General features: G+C 43.5%; 4 protein-coding genes and 1 pseudogene across 6 annotated transcripts in view; all 5 read right to left on the bottom strand.

Annotated features, from left to right (window-relative positions):
• LOC106595280 (protocadherin alpha-C2) overlaps positions 1-11,932 on the bottom strand; it is a 28,733-nt gene extending 16,801 nt beyond the window's left edge. For 2 of the 3 annotated variants that reach the window (XM_082975192.1, XM_082975191.1), the window contains exon 1: positions 326-2,877. In XM_082975192.1, coding sequence (XP_082831318.1) covers positions 326-2,737 — 2,412 coding nt within the window. In that variant the 5' untranslated portion in view covers positions 2,738-2,877. Of the gene's footprint in view, positions 1-325; positions 2,878-9,248 lie in introns of those variants that run through there. The other variant, XM_082975193.1, reaches the window with a different exon arrangement.
• Positions 2,934-5,797, bottom strand: LOC123743036 (protocadherin alpha-C2-like; annotated as a pseudogene).
• LOC145879478 (protocadherin alpha-C2) lies at positions 6,079-8,860 on the bottom strand. The gene has a single exon (XM_082974977.1). It carries the CDS (start codon positions 8,524-8,526, stop codon positions 6,079-6,081), a length of 2,448 nt encoding a protein of 815 aa, XP_082831103.1. The 5' UTR covers positions 8,527-8,860.
• Positions 11,933-12,137: 205 nt separating the features above from the next.
• On the bottom strand, positions 12,138-14,839 carry LOC106604793 (protocadherin alpha-C2-like). The gene has a single exon (XM_045717723.2). It carries the CDS (start codon positions 14,652-14,654, stop codon positions 12,138-12,140), a length of 2,517 nt encoding a protein of 838 aa, XP_045573679.1. The 5' UTR covers positions 14,655-14,839.
• A 388-nt stretch (positions 14,840-15,227) lies between these two features.
• Positions 15,228-17,825, bottom strand: LOC123743095 (protocadherin alpha-C2). The gene has a single exon (XM_045718157.2). It carries the CDS (start codon positions 17,640-17,642, stop codon positions 15,228-15,230), a length of 2,415 nt encoding a protein of 804 aa, XP_045574113.2. The 5' UTR covers positions 17,643-17,825.
• Between the last annotated feature and the right edge of the window lie 2,404 nt (positions 17,826-20,229).

Raw genomic sequence — 20,229 nt, 5'->3', positions numbered from 1 at the left:
AACAGTGACACTTTGCGCATTTTGCCAGCCTTTGCAGCTCTGAATTTCAAACATTGCAAACGTTTTGGTTGTATTATTAGTACGTTGAAAGTTTAAGTACTCAGTGAAAACAGTTGCAACGGGACAACAGTGACTTTTCCACTTGTGAACTGAATCATTTGGTTGCATATAATTACATTGAATGTGGACCTGGAACTGTTGATTTAAAAAAAATGTGTAATCAACCTATTCATCAATTTTACGCACGATAATTGTGCACTGAAGAAATCAACTCTATCAAATGTTTTGATATTTATATTAAAGAATGGGTTCAGGTCATTCTTACCTGCAGAGTAGAGGCCGCTGAGTCGCTGGTCTCTGTCAGGCCGGTGCTCCTTGGTAGACTGGACACGATGTATCTGGAACCCGCCTTCGGCACAGGCTGTCTGACTACCAGCTTTCCTTTCCTTGTCTCCGCTAGAAACAGACTGTACCAGTAGGCATCGTTGGAGACCAGGGTGGAATCTGCGATGGTTGAGTTCCTGTCACTGATCACGCTGTTCCTACTGGGAGGAGCCGCTTTGCTGGGCTTTGGTTTCTGACACTTCAGCACACAGGTGACCAATATGGTGATCAATAACAGAAAGGACACGGAGCCCAGGCCGATCACCAAATACAGGTTTAAATCTGAAAATATGTCATATTCTAGAGGCACTTCCGTCATGTCAGAGTAGGCTTTAACGGCAGTCTCCACTGTTGAGAGCTTTATGGTAACTGTAGCAGAGAGAGCAGGATCCCCGTTGTCCTTGGCGATGACAACCAGCCGTTGATGACGCGGATCTCTGTAACTGAACATTCTCATAGTACGTATCTCTCCGTTGTATTGGTCCAGACTGAATAAGGTGGCGTCAGTAACCTGTAGAAACTGGTATGTAATCCGAGAGTTCTGGACCGAGTCCGTGTCTATGGCTATCACCTTGGAGACCAGGGATCCTTTATCGGTGGATCTGGGGATCTTCTCCTCCACCACGGAGCCGTGCGCGCGCCACGGAGACACTATGACCGGGGGATTGTCGTTCTGGTCCACAATAATGATGTGGACAGTCACGTTACTGTTGAGCGGAGGAACACCAGAGTCTCTGGTCTCAATGTGGAAAAGGAACTCCTTCTCTATCTCATAGTCAAACGTCTTTAGTGCGTAAAGATTACCGTTCTCCGGATTGATGGAGAACAGCATTGACATGGAGGTGTTCACTATCTCCTTCTCTATGATGAAATAAACTAGATACTGGTTTTCATGGAGGTCTGGATCAAACGCAGTGAGGGAACTTAGCAAGGCCCCAGGTGCGTTATTCTCCATAACGGGTATAGTGTAGAACGACTGGGGGAACTGTGGAACGTTGTCGTTAACGTCTAGTAGTTCTAAAGTCATAGTTTCGTTGTCAGATAGTGGAGGGGATCCCCTGTCTGATACCGTAAAAGTGATGTCATATTCTGGAACCTTCTCACGATCCAGAGGCTCTGAAACTACCAACTCATAATAGTTATCAGAAGACTCTCTCAGTGCAAAAGGTAATGTATCAGCAATACGAATATCAACTATCCCATTTTCACCTGAATCTTTATCGCTGACACTCACCACTGCTATCACAGTGTCTATGGCTACATTTTCCTTTATAGGACTTTGAAACGATTTTATGGACATTTCTGGATGATTGTCATTCATATCTGTAACTAAAATTGTTAATTTACACTGACTTGACAAGGAATTCACTCCCTTATCTGTTGCTATGACTTCCATGTCATAAATCCTGAAATCTTCATAATTTATCATTTCTTTTACCGTTATTTCTCCACTGTTAGCGTTTAAACTGAAAGTGCCTTGCGTTTTCTCCGATGTATACAAACTATATGAATATGTTATTTCCGAATTGGTGCCCTCGTCAAAGTCTGTGGCATTCAATTTAACAACAAGACTTCCAATTGGAGAGTTTTCCATTATATCGATTTTGTAAGTGTCTTTATTAAACTTAGGGGCGTTGTCATTTGTATCCAAAACCCGAACAATGATGCTGGCTGTCCCAGAGCGGGCAGGGACACCACCATCTACAGCGGTGAGTATTAGATTATGAACCGACTGCTCCTCTCGGTCTAAAGCCTTTTTCAGTATCAAATCAGCGAATTTGGCTCCATCTCTACCGGTCTGTATTTCGATATTGAAATGTTCACTCTCACTTAGGTGGTAGGTTTTAACAGTGTTGCTACCAACGTCCGGGTCCACTGCATTGTTCAGAGAGAATCGCTCACCCACGGGAGTAGACTCTGATATATCCAAATCCATTGTGTCCCGTCGAAAATGTGGCGCGTTGTCGTTTATATCCATGATTTCTAATTCTATATTGAACATCCTTATTGGATTTTCAATTGTTGCATCCATTTTAAGAAAACATGACGTTGCTGTCTTAGTTGTACAAAGAGATTCCCTGTCCAACCTTTCGACGATATACAGCTCGCCAGTCTCTTTGTTAACGTCCAGATATTTTTTGTTGGCAATAACATCCAAGCGCATCTTGCGTTTACTGAGGCTGTTCGTGTTCAGCCCCAAATCAGAGGCCAGATTAGCAATAACGGAGCCTTCCTCCATTTCCTCGGGAACAGAATAGTGCGTAACCGCAGACACCGTGTTCAAGGTGGCAGAGAAAAGAAGAAAGATCGAGACGTACCTTTTACAGGGCTGAAGGATGCGATGTTCAGCCATCGTTTGACTGTTTTGCGCAATGCAACAAAAAGGGACCTTTTTGAATATGAGAAGACGAGTCGACGACAATTCCGGCTTGTAATGCAATTTAAATTACCATTTGTCACCGACGGATTCAGGACCAGGGAGCTGTTCACATGAAATTGCCTTACTGTCTTCCTAGCGACCAACTGTCATGGCGACTGTTACATCACAGAATAGTGGGTTTTATTGGTGAGCAGCGACGCTTTGCGCATTTTATCAGACCACCTTAGAATTGGAAATATGTTCAACTTTCTGGTGAGACTAACTGTTGGATTAAGCAAATACATATGTCCATATATCTTTTTTTACATACAACTTTTATTAATTACCTGTATTTATTTGTGCTCTGGTTTTACGCACGGGACTACAGCAATTGTTTATATAGCATAGCATTTAATTATGTTATAATATATTAAGAGTTTAGTATTACCTGCAGAGTAGAGGCCGCTGAGTCGCTGGTCTCTGTCAGGCCGGTGCTCCTTGGTAGACTGGACACGATGTATCTGGAACCCGCCTTCGGCACAGGCTGTCTGACTACCAGCTTTCCTTTCCTTGTCTCCGCTAGAAACAGACTGTACCAGTAGGCATCGTTGGAGACCAGGGTGGAATCTGCGATGGTTGAGTTCCTGTCGCTGATCACGCTGTTCCTACTGGGAGGAGCCGCTTTGCTGGGCTTTGGTTTCTGACACTTCAGCACACAGGTGACCAATATGGTGATCAATAACAGAAAGGACACGGAGCCCAGGCCGATCACCAAATACAGGTTTAAATCTGAAAATATGTCATATTCTAGAGGCACTTCCGTCATGTCAGAGTAGGCTTTAACGGCAGTCTCCACTGTTGAGAGCTTTATGGTAACTGTAGCAGAGAGAGCAGGATCCCCGTTGTCCTTGGCGATGACAACCAGCCGTTGATGACGCGGATCTCTGTAACTGAACATTCTCATAGTACGTATCTCTCCGTTGTATTGGTCCAGACTGAATATGGTGGCGTCAGTAACCTGTAGAAACTGGTATGTAATCCGAGAGTTCTGGACCGAGTCCGTGTCTATGGCTATCACCTTGGAGACCAGGGATCCTTTATCGGTGGATCTGGGGATCTTCTCCTCCACCACGGAGCCGTGCGCGCGCCACGGAGACACTATGACCGGAGGATTGTCGTTCTGGTCCACAATAATGACGTGGACAGTCACGTTACTGCTGAGCGGAGGAACACCAGAGTCTCTGGCCTCAATGTGGAAAAGGAACTCCTTCTCTATCTCATAGTCAAACGTCTTTAGTGCGTAAAGATTACCGTTCTCCGGATTGATGGAGAACAGCATTGACATGGAGGTGTTCACTATCTCCTTCTCTATGATGAAATAAACTAGATACTGGTTTTCATGGAGGTCTGGATCAAACGCAGTGAGGGAACTTAGCAAGGCCCCAGGTGCGTTATTCTCCATAACGGGTATAGTGTAGAACGACTGGGGGAACTGTGGAACGTTGTCGTTAACGTCTAGTAGCTCTAAAGTCATAGTTTCGTTGTCAGATAGTGGAGGGGATCCCCTGTCTGTTACCGTAAAAGTTATGTCATATTCTGGAACCTTCTCACGATCCAGAGGTTGTGAAACTACCAACTCATAATAGTTATCAGAAGACTCTCTCAGTGCAAAAGGTAATGTATCAGCAATGTGAATATCGACTTTTCCATTGTCACCTGAATCTTTATCGCTGACACTCACCACTGCTATCACACGTGTCTACTGCTATGTCCTCCTTGACTGGACTTTGAAATGATTTGATGGAGATTTCTGGATGATTATCATTCATATCTGTTACTAGAATAGTTAACTTACACTGTCCTGATAAGGAATTGGTCCCCTTGTCTGTTGCTATGACTTCCATATCATAGATTCTAAAATCTTCATAATTAATCATTTCTTTTACTCTGATTTCTCCGTTAGTTGGGTTCAAACTGAAGGTTCCTTGAGCCTTTTCTGATGTATACAAACTAAATGAATAGACAATGTCCGAATTAGTACCATCATCTATATCAGTTGCGTTCAATTTAACCACAAGACTTCCAAATGGGTAGTTCTCCATTATGTTTATATTGTAATGATCCTTTTCAAATTGAGGGGCGTTGTCATTCGTGTCCAGCACGCGAACAATGATGCTGGCTGTGCCAGACCGCGCCGGGACACCGCCATCTACAGCGGTGAGTATTAGATTATGAACCGCCTGCTCCTCTCTGTCTAAAGCCTTTTTCAAAATTAGATCAGCAAACTTTGACCCGTCTCTCCCAGTCTGAACTTCAATATTAAAATGCTCACTTTCACTGAGATAGTATGTTTTAACTGAGTTTGTACCGACATCAGAATCCACTGCGTTGTTTAACGAGAATCGTTCCCCAGTTGGCGTCGATTCAGATATGTCCAGATGTATGGAATCTCGTCGAAAGTGTGGCGCATTGTCATTGATATCCATTATTTCCAATTCGATGTTGAATATTCGTATTGGGTTTTCGATTGTTGCATCTAATTTGAGAAAACAAGTTGTGGCTGTTTTCGAAGCGCAGAGATATTCTCGATCTATCTTCTCAACAACGTACAGTTCGCCTGTTTCTTTGTTCACATCCAAGTATTTCTTATTGGCAATGATGTCTAACCGCATCTTCCGTCGACTCAGTGTTTTCACGTCCAGTCCCAAATCCGCGGCTAGATTAGCAACAACAGAGCCTTCCTCCATTTCTTCGGGAATAGAATAATGGGTAACGGCGGACAACGTGTTCATGGTGGCAGAGAATAAAATAAAAACCGACACGTACCTTTTCCAGGGTTGAAGGATGCAATGTGCCTCCATTGTTTGATTTGTTTTGATCCGTGAGTGATGGGCTACAGAAAACGATACCCTTTGATGGTGGTATGAGAAGCCCAACGAGTCGGCCGTTGTACCGAGATGTATTTTAGATCACCCTTTTCACAGCGAAGGTTTCAGGAACAACGGGATGTCCACAAATTGCATCGCTCTCTTCACTGTGGCGAACTGTCATGGCGACTGTTACATCACAGAAGAGTTCGTTTTACTGGTGAGCAGCGACTCTTTGCGCATTTTACCAGCATTCACACCATAGAATTAAAACCGGGCTAAGGAAAGTTTAATTGCTTAAAATAGGTATAATAGAAACAATAGTTCTAAATATTTTTTTTGTTTTTCGTTGTCATACTTGTTTGTTCACAACCCGTAAATGTATGCCTATATGCATGAACGTTTCACCCTAGATTGACTACTTTTACGCACAGGCATCCAGCACTTGTTTATCAAAGGGATTGAGGGTCATTTGGTAAAATCAGATGGTGGGTTTTGGCTTACCTGCAGAGTAGAGGCCGCTGAGTCGCTGGTCTCTGTCAGGCCGGTGCTCCTTGGTAGACTGGACACGATGTATCTGGAACCCGCCTTCGGCACAGGCTGTCTGACTACCAGCTTTCCTTTCCTTGTCTCCGCTAGAAACAGACTGTACCAGTAGGCATCGTTGGACACCAGGGTGGAATCTGCGATGGTTGAGTTCCTGTCACTGATCACGCTGTTCCTACTGGGAGGAGCCGCTTTGCTGGGCTTTGGTTTCTGACACTTCAGCACACAGGTGACCAATATGGTGATCAATAACAGAAAGGACACGGAGCCCAGGCCGATCACCAAATACAGGTTTAAATCTGAAAATATGTCATATTCTAGAGGCACTTCCGTCATGTCAGAGTAGGCTTTAACGGCAGTCTCCACTGTTGAGAGCTTTATGGTAACTGTAGCAGAGAGAGCAGGATCCCCGTTGTCCTTGGCGATGACAACCAGCCGTTGATGACGCGGATCTCTGTAACTGAACATTCTCATAGTACGTATCTCTCCGTTGTATTGGTCCAGACTGAATAAGGTGGCGTCAGTAACCTGTAGAAACTGGTATGTAATCCGAGAGTTCTGGACCGAGTCCGTGTCTATGGCTATCACCTTGGAGACCAGGGATCCTTTATCGGTGGATCTGGGGATCTTCTCCTCCACCACGGAGCCGTGCGCGCGCCACGGAGACACTATGACCGGGGGATTGTCGTTCTGGTCCACAATAATGATGTGGACAGTCACGTTACTGCTGAGCGGAGGAACACCAGAGTCTCTGGCCTCAATGTGGAAAAGGAACTCCTTCTCTATCTCATAGTCAAACGTCTTTAGTGCGTAAAGATTACCGTTCTCCGGATTGATGGAGAACAGCATTGACATGGAGGTGTTCACTATCTCCTTCTCTATGATGAAATAAACTAGATACTGGTTTTCATGGAGGTCTGGATCAAACGCAGTGAGGGAACTTAGCAAGGCCCCAGGTGCGTTATTCTCCATAACGGGTATAGTGTAGAACGACTGGGGGAACTGTGGAACGTTGTCGTTAACGTCTAGTAGTTCTAAAGTCATAGTTTCGTTGTCAGATAGTGGAGGGGATCCCCTGTCTGTTACGGTAAAAGTTATGTCATATTCTGGAACCTTCTCACGATCCAGAGGCTCTGAAACTACCAACTCATAATAGTTATCAGAAGACTCTCTCAGTGCAAAAGGTAATGTATCAGCAATACGAATATCAACTATCCCATTTTCACCTGAATCTTTATCGCTGACACTCACCACTGCTATCACACAGTCTACTGGAATATCCTCCTTGACAGGGCTTTGAAACGATTTAATTGATATCTCAGGGTGATTGTCATTCATATCTGTGACCAAAATAGTTAATTTACACTGACCTATTAAGGAATTGGGTCCCTTATCTGTTGCTATGACTTCCATGTCGTAGATCCTGAAATCTTCGTAATTGATCATTTCCTTTACCGTGATCTCACCGTTATTAGGGTTTAAATGGAACGTTTGTTGTGTTTTCTCTGATGTATACAGGCTGTACGAATATAATATTTCCGAATTGGTCCCCTCATCTAAGTCTGTTGCGTTCAATTTAACAACAAGGCTTCCAATTGGAGAGTTTTCCATTATATCGATTTTGTAATTGTCTTTGTCAAACTTAGGGGCGTTGTCATTCGTATCAAGCACACGAACAGTAATGCTGGCTGTCCCGGAACGCGTGGGTACCCCGCCATCTACCGCGGTGAGTATTAGGTTATGAACCGCCTGCTGCTCTCGATCTAAAGTCTTTTTCAGGATCAAATCAGCAAACTTTGACCCGTCTCTTCCGGTCTGAATTTCTATATTGAAATGGTCACTGTCACTTAGATGGTAGGTTTTCACTGAATTAGCCCCAACATCAAGGTCCACTGCATTATTGACAGAGAACCTTTCACCGGCCTGCGTTGCTTCAGAAAGATCTAAGTTAATGGTGTCCCTTCGAAAATTTGGTGCGTTATCATTGATGTCCATTATCTCTAATTCGATATAAAATATCCGCTGTGGGTTTTCGACAATAGCCTCCATTTTTAGAAAACAAGATGTAGATGTCTTAGTAGTGCAAATGAATTCTCTGTCAATCCTCTCTGCGATATACAGCTGCCCCGTTTCTTTGTTCACGTCCAGATATTTCTTATTCGCTATGACATCTAATCGAATCCTCCTTTTACTCAACGTTTTTACATCCAGACCCAAATCAGCAGCTAAATCAGCAACAACGGAACCTTCTTCCATTTCCTCGGGAATAGAATAGTGAGTGACGGCAGACGCAGTGTTCAGGACGGCACTAAAAAGAAGAAAGACCGAGACGTACCTTCCCCAGTGTTGTGCGCTGATATGCGCCTCCATTGTTATATTTGTAGACACTGGTTGCTACGCAGTCAGGTAAAACAACGTGAGCCAGCCGAAGACAATATGTAAAATAATACTTCAGAACTCCGTTGGCGTTTTAGAAGGAGCAGGGAAAAATAATGTCCTTTTGGAAGGTATTTTGCACCGGGAGCTGTCCACTGCGTTTGTAGGCTACACCGCCTTCATTATGACGTGCTGTTATGGCGACCATTGCATCACAAGCGAGTCTGTTTTGCTAGCTGGTCAACAGCGACGCTTTGTGCATGTAACGAGCTTGTAGACATTTCTCTTTGCATTTAGGCGGACTATACTTGAAAAATAGAACTAAAACTAAATACAAGCATCCAAACGTTTGTAGCACCATTAGCTGCAAGATTTTAATCCACGTAAATAATGAAAAACGATTTGGGTAGCCCATTTGTTATTTCTTTGGCTTTACCCAGTTTTACCCAGTTCCAGTGGATTACGCGCAGTCCAGTCATTATTAGAACGGTGAAGTGGTTTTACCCAATATATTTATATTTTAAAAGTTGTTGTAGACCTATATGTTGTTGATTGATTATCATGTTTTGACACTGAGTGTGTTCCATTGAATATTAAAGTACGTACTGATAGATAAACATTTACGCGCGAGGCGAACGCATACAGACTCAAACTCGGACAGTAGGCTACAGTAAAACAACATTTTGCAGATTTGAAATGAAGAGTTTTATTCTTACCTGCAGAGTAGAGGCCGCTGAGTCACTGGTCTCTGTCAGGCCGGTGCTCCTTGGTAGACTGGACACGATGTATCTGGAACCTGCCTTCGGCACAGGCTGTCTGACTACCAGCTTTCCTTTCCTTGTCTCCGCTAGAAACAGACTGTACCAGTAGGCATCGTTGGACACCAGGGTGGAATCTGCGATGGTTGAGTTCCTGTCACTGATCACGCTGTTTCTACTGGGAGGAGCCGCTTTGCTGGGCTTTGGTTTCTGACACTTCAGCACACAGGTGACCAATATGGTGATCAATAACAGAAAGGACACGGAGCCCAGGCCGATCACCAAATACAGGTTTAAATCTGAAAATATGTCATATTCTAGAGGCACTTCCGTCATGTCAGAGTAGGCTTTAACAGCAGTCTCCACTGTTGAGAGCTTTATGGTAACTGTAGCAGAGAGAGCAGGATCCCCGTTGTCCTTGGCGATGACAACCAGCCGTTGATGACGCGGATCTCTGTAACTGAACATTCTCATAGTACGTATCTCTCCGTTGTATTGGTCCAGACTGAATAAGGTGGCGTCAGTAACCTGTAGAAACTGGTATGTAATCCGAGAGTTCTGGACCGAGTCCGTGTCTATGGCTATCACCTTGGAGACCAGGGATCCTTTATCGGTGGATCTGGGGATCTTCTCCTCCACCACGGAGCCGTGCGCGCGCCACGGAGACACTATGACCGGGGGATTGTCGTTCTGGTCCACAATAATGATGTGGACAGTCACGTTACTGTTGAGCGGAGGAACACCAGAGTCTCTGGTCTCAATGTGGAAAAGGAACTCCTTCTCTATCTCATAGTCAAACGTCTTTAGTGCGTAAAGATTACCGTTCTCCGGATTGATGGAGAACAGCATTGACATGGAGGTGTTCACTATCTCCTTCTCTATGATGAAATAAACTAGATACTGGTTTTCATGGAGGTCTGGATCAAACGCAGTGAGGGAACTTAGCAAGGCCCCAGGTGCGTTATTCTCCATAACGGGTATAGTGTAGAACGACTGGGGGAACTGTGGAACGTTGTCGTTAACGTCTAGTAGTTCTAAAGTCATAGTTTCGTTGTCAGATAGCGGAGGGGATCCCCTGTCTGTTACCGTAAAAGTGATGTCATATTCTGGAACCTTCTCACGATCCAGAGGCTCTGAAACTACCAACTCATAATAGTTATCAGAAGACTCTCTCAGTGCAAAAGGTAATGTATCAGCAATACGAATATCAACTATCCCATTTTCACCTGAATCTTTATCGCTGACACTCACCACTGCTATCACCGTGTCTACTGCTATGTCCTCCTTGACTGGACTTTGAAAGGATTTGATCGATAATTCGGGATGATTATCATTCATATCTGTCACTAAGATAGTTAGTTTGCAATGTCCAGACAAAAAATGTGTTCCTTTGTCCGTTGCTATAACTTCCATATCATATATCCTAAAATCTTCATAATTTATCATGTCCTTTACTGTTATTTCACCGGTGTTCGTGTTTAAACTGAACGTTTCTTGCGTTTTCTCTGATGTATAAAGACTATATGAGTATACTATTTCCGAATTGGAACCCTCGTCCAAATCAGTTGCATTCAGTTTCACTACTAAACTTCCAATTGGAGAATTCTCCATTATATCTATGTTGTAGCTGTCCCTATCAAATTTAGGGGCGTTGTCATTGGTATCCAGGACACGGACAATGATGCTGGCTGTGCCTGTGCGTGAAGGGACACCTCCGTCTACAGCGGTGAGTATTAGATTATGAACCGACTGCTCCTCTCGGTCTAAAGCCTTTTTCAGAATCAAATTTGAAAATTTAGACCCGTCTCTTCCAGTCTGGATTTCTATATTGAAGTGCTCACTTTCACTCAGATAGTATGTTTTAATTGAATTCGTACCAATATCTGGGTCCACTGCATTGTTCAATGAGAACCTTTCGCCCGCAGCAGTAGACTCCGCTATGTCCAAGTGCATTGTGTCTCTTCGAAAATGAGGCGCATTGTCGTTAATGTCCAGTATTTCCAATTCAATGTTGAACATTCTTACTGGATTTTCAATTGTTGCATCCAATTTGAGAAAGCATGTTGTTTTTGATATGCAAAGATATTCTCTGTCAATTTTTTCAACAATGTACAGCTCTCCTGTTTCTTTGTTCACATCCAAGTATTTCTTATTGGCAATGATATCTAACCGCATTTTTCGTCTACTTAGTTCCTGCACGTCGAGTCCCAGATCAGCAGCTAAATTGGCGACAACAGAGCCTTCCTTCAATTCCTCCGGAATAGAATAGTGAGTAACCGCAGACACCGTGTTCAGGGCGGAAGAGAAAAGAAGAAAGACCGAAACGTACCTTCCCCAGTGCTCTGCGCTTCTGTGCGCCTCCATTGTTATATTTTTATGTCCTGGTTACTGAACAGTCAGGTCAAACACAACATGAACAAGGAGAATACAAATATTTACAAGAGAATAGCTCAACTCCTTTGGCGTTTATGTCGAGCCGAGCAGAATAATGTCCTTTTTTGATGTTTTCAGCACCGGGAGCTGTCCATTGCGTTGCGTACACTGCCTTAATAACTATGACGAACTGTCATGGCGATTATTGCATCACAAGCGAGTGTGTTTAGCTGGTGAACAGCGACGCTTTGTGCATATAACAAGCTTGCACATCTGTTCTCCCTTCTACTTTGTTGGACTATGTCTGAATATTATATCTACAGTAATTCTAGATAGATGTATGTAAATGTGTGAAGCATAATTCCCTAAAAGACCAAGGAAGTCGATATGTGATCTCCGTTTTTAGCCAGACATTTCTATTGTAAAACTTGTCATAGAGCAACATTATGTTGGTTAGTTGTTTTCTCTTGAATATCAACACATGTATAGACATTTACGCACTACGTGAATAGGTGAAGAGTCATACATGGACAACAGACTACAGTAAAATAGTTTTCTTATCAGAAATGAAGAGTTTAGTATTACCTGCAGAGTAGAGGCCGCTGAATCACTGGTCTCTGTCAGGCCAGTGCTCCTTGGTAGACTGGACACGATGTATCTGGAACCCGCCTTCGGCACAGGCTGTCTGACTACCAGCTTTCCTTTCCTTGTCTCCGCTAGAAACAGACTGTACCAGTAGGCATCGTTGGACACCAGGGTGGAATCTGCGATGGTTGAGTTCCTGTCACTGATCACGCTGTTCCTACTGGGAGGAGCCGCTTTGCTGGGCTTTGGTTTCTGACACTTCAGCACACAGGTGACCAATATGGTGATCAATAACAGAAAGGACACGGAGCCCAGGCCGATCACCAAATACAGGTTTAAATCTGAAAATATGTCATATTCTAGAGGCACTTCCGTCATGTCAGAGTAGGCTTTAACGGCAGTCTCCACTGTTGAGAGCTTTATGGTAACAGTAGCAGAGAGAGCAGGATCCCCGTTGTCCTTGGCGATGACAACCAGCCGTTGATGACGCGGATCTCTGTAACTGAACATTCTCATAGTACGAATCTCTCCGTTGTATTGGTCCAGACTGAATATGGTGGCGTCAGTAACCTGTAGAAACTGGTATGTAATCCGAGAGTTCTGGACCGAGTCCGTGTCTATGGCTATCACCTTGGAGACCAGGGATCCTTTATCGGTGGATCTGGGGATCTTCTCCTCCACCACGGAGCCGTGCGCGCGCCACGGAGACACTATGACCGGAGGATTGTCGTTCTGGTCCACAATAATGATGTGGACAGTCATGTTACTGCTGAGCGGAGGAACACCAGAGTCTCTGGCCTCAATGTGGAAAAGGAACTCCTTCTCTATCTCATAGTCAAACGTCTTTAGTGCGTAAAGATTACCGTTCTCCGGATTGATGGAGAACAGCATTGACATGGAGGTGTTCACTATCTCCTTCTCTATGATGAAATAAACTAGATACTGGTTTTCATGGAGGTCTGGATCAAACGCAGTGAGGGAACTTAGCAAGGCCCCAGGTGCGTTATTCTCCATAACGGGTATAGTGTAGAACGACTGGGGGAACTGTGGAACGTTGTCGTTAACGTCTAGTAGCTCTAAAGTCATAGTTTCGTTGTCAGATAGTGGAGGGGATCCCCTGTCTGTTAATGTAAAAGTTATGTCATATTCTGGAACCTTCTCACGATCCAGAGGCTCTGAAACTACTAACTCATAATAGTTATCAGAAGACTCTCTCAGTGCAAAAGGTAATGTATCAGCAATACGAATATCAACTATCCCATTTTCACCTGAATCTTTATCGCTGACACTCACCACTGCTATCACACTGTCTACTGGAATATCCTCCTTGACAGGGCTTTGAAACGATTTAATTGATATCTCAGGGTGATTGTCATTCATATCCGTAACTAAAATGGTTAATTTACACTGACCTGTCAATGAATTGGACCCCTTATCCGTTGCTATGACTTCCATATCATAGATCCTGAAATCTTCATAATTGATCATTTCCTTCACCGTGATCTCACCGTTATTAGGGTTTAAATGGAACGTTTGTTGTGTTTTCTCTGATGTATACAGGCTGTACGAATATAATATTTCCGAATTGGTCCCCTCATCTAAGTCTGTTGCGTTCAATTTAACAACAAGGCTTCCAATTGGAGAGTTTTCCATTATATCGATTTTGTAGTTGTCTTTGTCAAACTTAGGGGCGTTGTCATTCGTATCTAAAACCCGAACAATGATGCTGGCTGTCCCAGAGCGGGCAGGGACTCCTCCGTCTACAGCGGTGAGTATTAGATTATGAACCGCCTGCTCCTCTCGGTCTAACACCCTTTTCAGTATCAAATCAGCGAATTTTGACCCGTCTCTTCCGGTCTGAATTTCGATGGTAAAGTGCTCATTTTCGCTCAATAGGTATGTTTTCACTGAGTTCGAACCAACGTCAGGATCCACTGCATTGTTAACAGAAAATCGTTCACCGCCCTGTGTCGCTTCTGAAATATCCAAGTTTATGGTGTCCCTTCGGAAATGGGGGGCGTTATCATTGATGTCCATTATCTCTATTTCGATGTAAAATATCCGTTGTGGATTTTCAATAATAGCTTCCATTTTAAGAAAACAAGATGTCTTAGCAGGGCAAAGATATTCCCTGTCCATCTTCTCTACAATGTACAGCTCCCCCGTTTCTTTGTTCACGTCCAGATATTTCTTATTCGAGATAATGTCTAACCGCATCTTACGTCTACTCAATGTTTTCACATCCAAACCTAAATCAGCTGCAAGATTAGCCACAACGGAGCCCTCCTCCATTTCTTCGGGAATAGAATAGTGAGTAACGGCAGACGCCGTGTTCAGGGCGGCAGAGAAAATAAGAATGACCGAGAAGTACCTTCTCCAGTGCCGTGCGCTGGTACGCGCCTCCATTGTTACCTTTGTGAGCTTTGTTGACGAAGCAGTCGGGTCAAACAAAATGTCAGACAACTGAATAAGATCTTTCAAACAGCATAGCACAATTCCTTTGGTGTTTAAGGGCGATCAGGGCAGAATAATCTCATTTTTGACGGATTCAGCGCTGGGAGCTGTCCACTGGGTTTGTACACTGCCTTCTTTATGACGAATTGTCATGGCGACTATTGCGTCGCAAAATAGCGTGTTTAGCTGGTAAACAGCGACACTTTGTGCATAAAACAAGGTTGTACATCTGACTAAAACATACAAGAGGACGCAAACGTGTGGAGCATTGATGCCTGCAAGATTTTGATGGACCTTACGAATGAAGCTAGCCTTTATGTGATTTATTTGATTTTGCCACATATATTTATATTTTAAAGGTTTTCGTAGACTGATGGTATAGAGATTGAGTATTATTTTATAAGCACTGAAGTATCTTCCATTTAATAATAAGATAATGTATAGACATTTACGCACAAGGTGAATTTGTAAAGAGTCAAACACGGATAAAAGACTTCATTAAAACAACTGTTTAAATATCTGAAATTAAGAGTTTATTCTTACCTGCAGAGTAGAGGCCGCTGAGTCGCTGGTCTCTGTCAGGCCGGTGCTCCTTGGTAGACTGGACACGATGTATCTGGAACCCGCCTTCGGCACAGGCTGTCTGACTACCAGCTTTCCTTTCCTTGTCTCCGCTAGAAACAGACTGTACCAGTAGGCATCGTTGGAGACCAGGGTGGAATCTGCGATGGTTGAGTTCCTGTCACTGATCACGCTGTTTCTACTGGGAGGAGCCGCTTTGCTGGGCTTTGGTTTCTGACACTTCAGCACACAGGTGACCAATATGGTGATCAATAACAGAAAGGACACGGAGCCCAGGCCGATCACCAAATACAGGTTTAAATCTGAAAATATGTCATATTCTAGAGGCACTTCCGTCATGTCAGAGTAGGCTTTAACAGCAGTCTCCACTGTTGAGAGCTTTATGGTAACTGTAGCAGAGAGAGCAGGTTCCCCGTTGTCCTTGGCGATGACAACCAGCCGTTGATGACGCGGATCTCTGTAACTGAACATTCTCATAGTACGTATCTCTCCGTTGTATTGGTCCAGACTGAATAAGGTGGCGTCGGTAACCTGTAGAAACTGGTATGTAATCCGAGAGTTCTGGACCGAGTCCGTGTCTATGGCTATCACCTTGGAGACCAGGGATCCTTTATCGGTGGATCTGGGGATCTTCTCCTCCACCACGGAGCCGTGCGCGCGCCACGGAGACACTATGACCGGGGGATTGTCGTTCTGGTCCACAATAATGATGTGGACAGTCACGTTACTGCTGAGCGGAGGAACACCAGAGTCTCTGGCCTCAATGTGGAAAAGGAACTCCTTCTCTATCTCATAGTCAAACGTCTTTAGTGCGTAAAGATTACCGTTCTCCGGATTGATGGAGAACAGCATTGACATGGAGGTGTTCACTATCTCCTTCTCTATGATGAAATAAACTAGATACTGGTTTTCATGGAGGTCTGGATCAAACGCAGTGAGGGAACTTAGCAAGGCCCCAGGTGCGTTATTCTCCATAACGGGTATAGTGTAGAACGACTGGGGGAAGAGTGGCCCGTTATCATTGACATCCAATAGATGTAAAGTTATCGTTTCATTATCAGACAAGGGGGGCGTTCCTCCATCGGTCACAACGAGTGTGATGTCATATTCTGGCACTTGCTCGCGGTCTAATGGCTCTGAGACTTTGAGCTCATAAAGGATGTCAGAGGATTTGTTCAAAACAAATGGCAGGTTTGGGTTTATAGATAGGCTCACTTTGCCATTGTCACCTGTGTCCCTATCGCTTATACCTACGATAGCTATGACTGTCCCCACGGGAATATTCTCATTAACTGTGCTCTTATAAGATTTTACGGTGATATCGGGATAGTTGTCGTTCATATCTGTAACGCGCACTACAACTTTGCACTGCCCCAATAGGGGATGCTGTCCTTTGTCCTTAGCCTCAACATGCATCTCGTAAAACTTCATGTCTTCATAATCAATAGTGCCCTTTACTGTTATCTCTCCTGTGTTTGGATTCAGTGCAAAGACGTCTTGTGTTTTCTCTGATGTGTAAAGTGTGAATGAATACTTTATTTCTGCATTTGGGCCCTCATCTAAATCTGTGGCGTTAAGCTTCATTACTAGCGTTCCAATCGGGGAGTTCTCTGTCATATTAACGGAATAAACCGTGTGGTCGAATCGAGGGGCGTTGTCGTTTGTATCTAGCACCCTAACAATGATATTAGCTGTACCGGAGCGCGCGGGGACCCCGCCATCTACAGCGGTCAATATTAGATGATGAACGGCGTGCTCCTCTCGATCTAAAGCCTTTGTCAAAACCATGTCAACATATTTAGTATCATCACTCCCCGTCTGAATTTCGATTGTGAAATGTTCGCTTTCACTGAGTTTGTACATTTTTACAGTGTTTATACCACCATCTGGGTCCACGGCATTTGGTAAGGAGAATCTCTCACCCGGGGTAGCCGATTCTGAAACATCAAGCTCTGCCCTGTCTCTACGAAAACGAGGCGCATTATCATTGATATCTTTGATTTCTAACTCGATATTGAAAATGCGCAAGGGACTTTCAATGATAACGTCTAGTTTAACAAAACATGTTGTTGCGGTTTTCGATGGGCAGAGGTATTCTCTGTCCATCTTTTCAACAATGTAGAGCTCCCCTGTCTTTTTGTTGACATCCAGATATTTATTGCTTTCTTGGAACATTTCAAGTTTTACCTCGCGATGAGCCAGAACTCCAACCTCCAGACCCAAATCTGCGGCTAAATTGGCCACGACGGACCCCCTCTCCATCTCCTCGGGTATGGAGTACCGAGTCACGGACAAAGTGCTGCTCCATAACGTACAAATAACAAAGACAGCCGAGAAACACCTTTTTGCCCGATGCATCCTGAACGTTGAATTCCAGCCAGAAATCGACTCCTTATACACTCGGATGCTATTAACGAGTGTGCAGAAATCCTGTGTAGCAGACAGTTGTTCAGAGCATTATCGTTGTTATACAATAAAGAGGCATATTTGTTTCAGCTGAAACAGGTCTGTCCTTCAGCAGGGCTGGACGAGAATGTCATGGCTCCCTCTGAACAGAGCTGAGACATTTACTGGTGAACAGTGACACCGCGTGGTTAACGCAGGAGGAGAGTCAGGCTGGGAGAGAGGCCTCACTGCTTGATGTGATTCTGCTAAGTATGCTGATTACTAAGTATGCTATTGACATTCACATTAATAAGTATGAAGGGGCATGTACACAAATGGGCTGGCAGTGAATCAAATGTAGCGCCAAATCCACCTATTCGAATTCTCTGACGTCTACTCAATGATTATGACATCACCCGCGAAAAATATGAATAAAATAGTTTTGCTGTCTACTAACCTAACTTGACACAACAATAGACCGTTGGCGGGGATTTCAGCACCTCGCCTGTGGACAGTGCCTGTATATCACTCTAACCAAGCGTCTTTATTCATTTCAGTCTAAACGTTTAGAAGGCCAAATATAGCAGGCCTGAGTGGTTGAAAAACACTAAAATTACTAACAGTTTATTTGAACATACAAGTAATGAACAGTCTTGACTGTGATGTTGTGTATGCAGCTCTCTCTTACATTACTAACTGCCTCTGTATACCCTGTGAACGTCCCGCCTAGTTCCTGGTGTAAATCCCATACTGTTTTTGAATAGGCTTCTAGTTTATATCATCAAATTCATGAAGACGTGGTCATCTAAGATACATGTCAAATGAAATTAGTATTCGTGGATTCATTTACTTCTACCCGATGCCTTTTCATGAAAGTTTTCGATTGCAAAACATTTTCGTAATAGAAAACCTTCATAAAAAGGCATTGGATAAAGGTAAATTAATCCGCGAATAAGAATATCATTTGACATACTGTATATCTTAAATGACCGACTGGCATAATGCAGTTTCTCTGGACCCCTGCATGGTTGGAGTTCGTCCCCCCCTCAATCCCCACCTTAATAACAAAAAAATCGAATGTGACAGCCAGACAACCACTCACAAAGTAGAGACCATACCGATCGCTGTCCATGGTGCTGGAAGGCAGCTGAACGTCTATACGGCTGCATGCCTATCGAATCGATGATAGGCTTTCTTTGATGCCAGGTTGTGTATATCTTTGCTTTTGCTAATGTATACCTTTTTATTGGTTTGTCTATTTGGTCGTCATTTAATCATGTTAAGCATAACATTTCAAGAAACTATGCAAGGTGTTGCAATGCTGCCATTTAGACTGCTGGCTGGTGGCAATCATGTAATTCCTTGTTCAGTAATTCAAGTTGGAAATTCAAACATTGCAGATTGTACGCGCTCTCTCCCAGCTTGGATACAAAGTTGTTGTGCGTAAAACCAGTCTATTAATGCCAAATATCACAGTCAGTCCACCCTCCAAACACTAATTTAGTAGGGATTTTTGTTCATTATGCAGTATACTATTTATATATATATATATTTTTTTTTTACCGTATTTAGTTGCTATTTAGTTGCTATTTATAAACTGTTAATAAACATTACATATCAAATAGCCTAACAATGAGGAAAAAAGTAGTCGGCCTGAGACTAAATTCAGAGTACTCAGAGGGTTTTCTCTGGCTAATAGCCTACACAAATGCAATATTCAAGATGCAATATTCAAGGTACATTTCATTAAATCAAATTATATCCAATACAGCAACACAGACATTATCCCGTGACGCAAAATGCATCATATGGGGAGGATTTCTGTATTTCCAAAGTTACATATCTTGAAAACTTGATTGCTGACAAGCAAAACATTTTTGGGATTAAGTCAACAATGGACTAATGAGAACAAAAACCAACGGATGCTTTGGGGTGGACTTTTGCATTAAGGAGAATGAGAGGCTCAATTAAAGATATTGCAGAACTGCTGTATTTGATGCACCATTCCATTCTGCCCCGTTTCCCCGATGTTGTTATGATATTCAAGCTGTTTTTTACCATCCCTGTAACTGTCGCGTCTTCGGAGAGATTATTTTCTAAACTAAAACTCATAAAGAACTACCTAAGGAAGCGTTAGGCTCTCGGTCTGATATGCTCTGTTGAACACCTGAGTAAGCTCGACTCACTGCGCTGGAGCCGTCGTCGACTTGACCACGACATATGTTCACCGATATCCCCTTAAACTTATACTTTTTATTTTATTTTTTAAATACTTGCACCAGGAAGTAGGCGGGACGTTGGTGAATTCTGTGTTCTTTTTTTTCATTACAGGTCACATGCTGATGAAACAGAGCCCACGTACGACCTCTACAGATGTCCAGAAAGCCACTTAATCCCCAAACTGATATCCCTTCTCTCAAACCAATACCAACAGCTAATATCAACTAAACTAGCGTTCATTTCTAAAACACAACTAAGCCGTATGTGCTTTCTTGTCTGCTTCTTCCATGCATGCTTTCTGAGTGTTAGTACCCATTTTTTATGTGATCTATTCCATCAT

Source organism: Salmo salar, chromosome 05 (assembly GCF_965601325.2).
Source record: "Salmo salar chromosome 05, fSalSal1, whole genome shotgun sequence".
NCBI classification, from domain to species: Eukaryota; Metazoa; Chordata; class Actinopteri; order Salmoniformes; family Salmonidae; genus Salmo; species Salmo salar.
This window is presented reverse-complemented; position numbering and strand designations above follow the sequence as displayed.

Excerpts from the sequence above, each read along its gene's own strand:
- LOC145879478 (XM_082974977.1), bottom strand. The coding sequence starts at position 8,526 with ATGGAGGCGCATATCAGCGCACAACACTGGGGAAGGTACGTCTCGGTC.
- LOC106604793 (XM_045717723.2), bottom strand. The coding sequence starts at position 14,654 with ATGGAGGCGCGTACCAGCGCACGGCACTGGAGAAGGTACTTCTCGGTC.
- LOC123743095 (XM_045718157.2), bottom strand. The coding sequence starts at position 17,642 with ATGCATCGGGCAAAAAGGTGTTTCTCGGCTGTCTTTGTTATTTGTACG.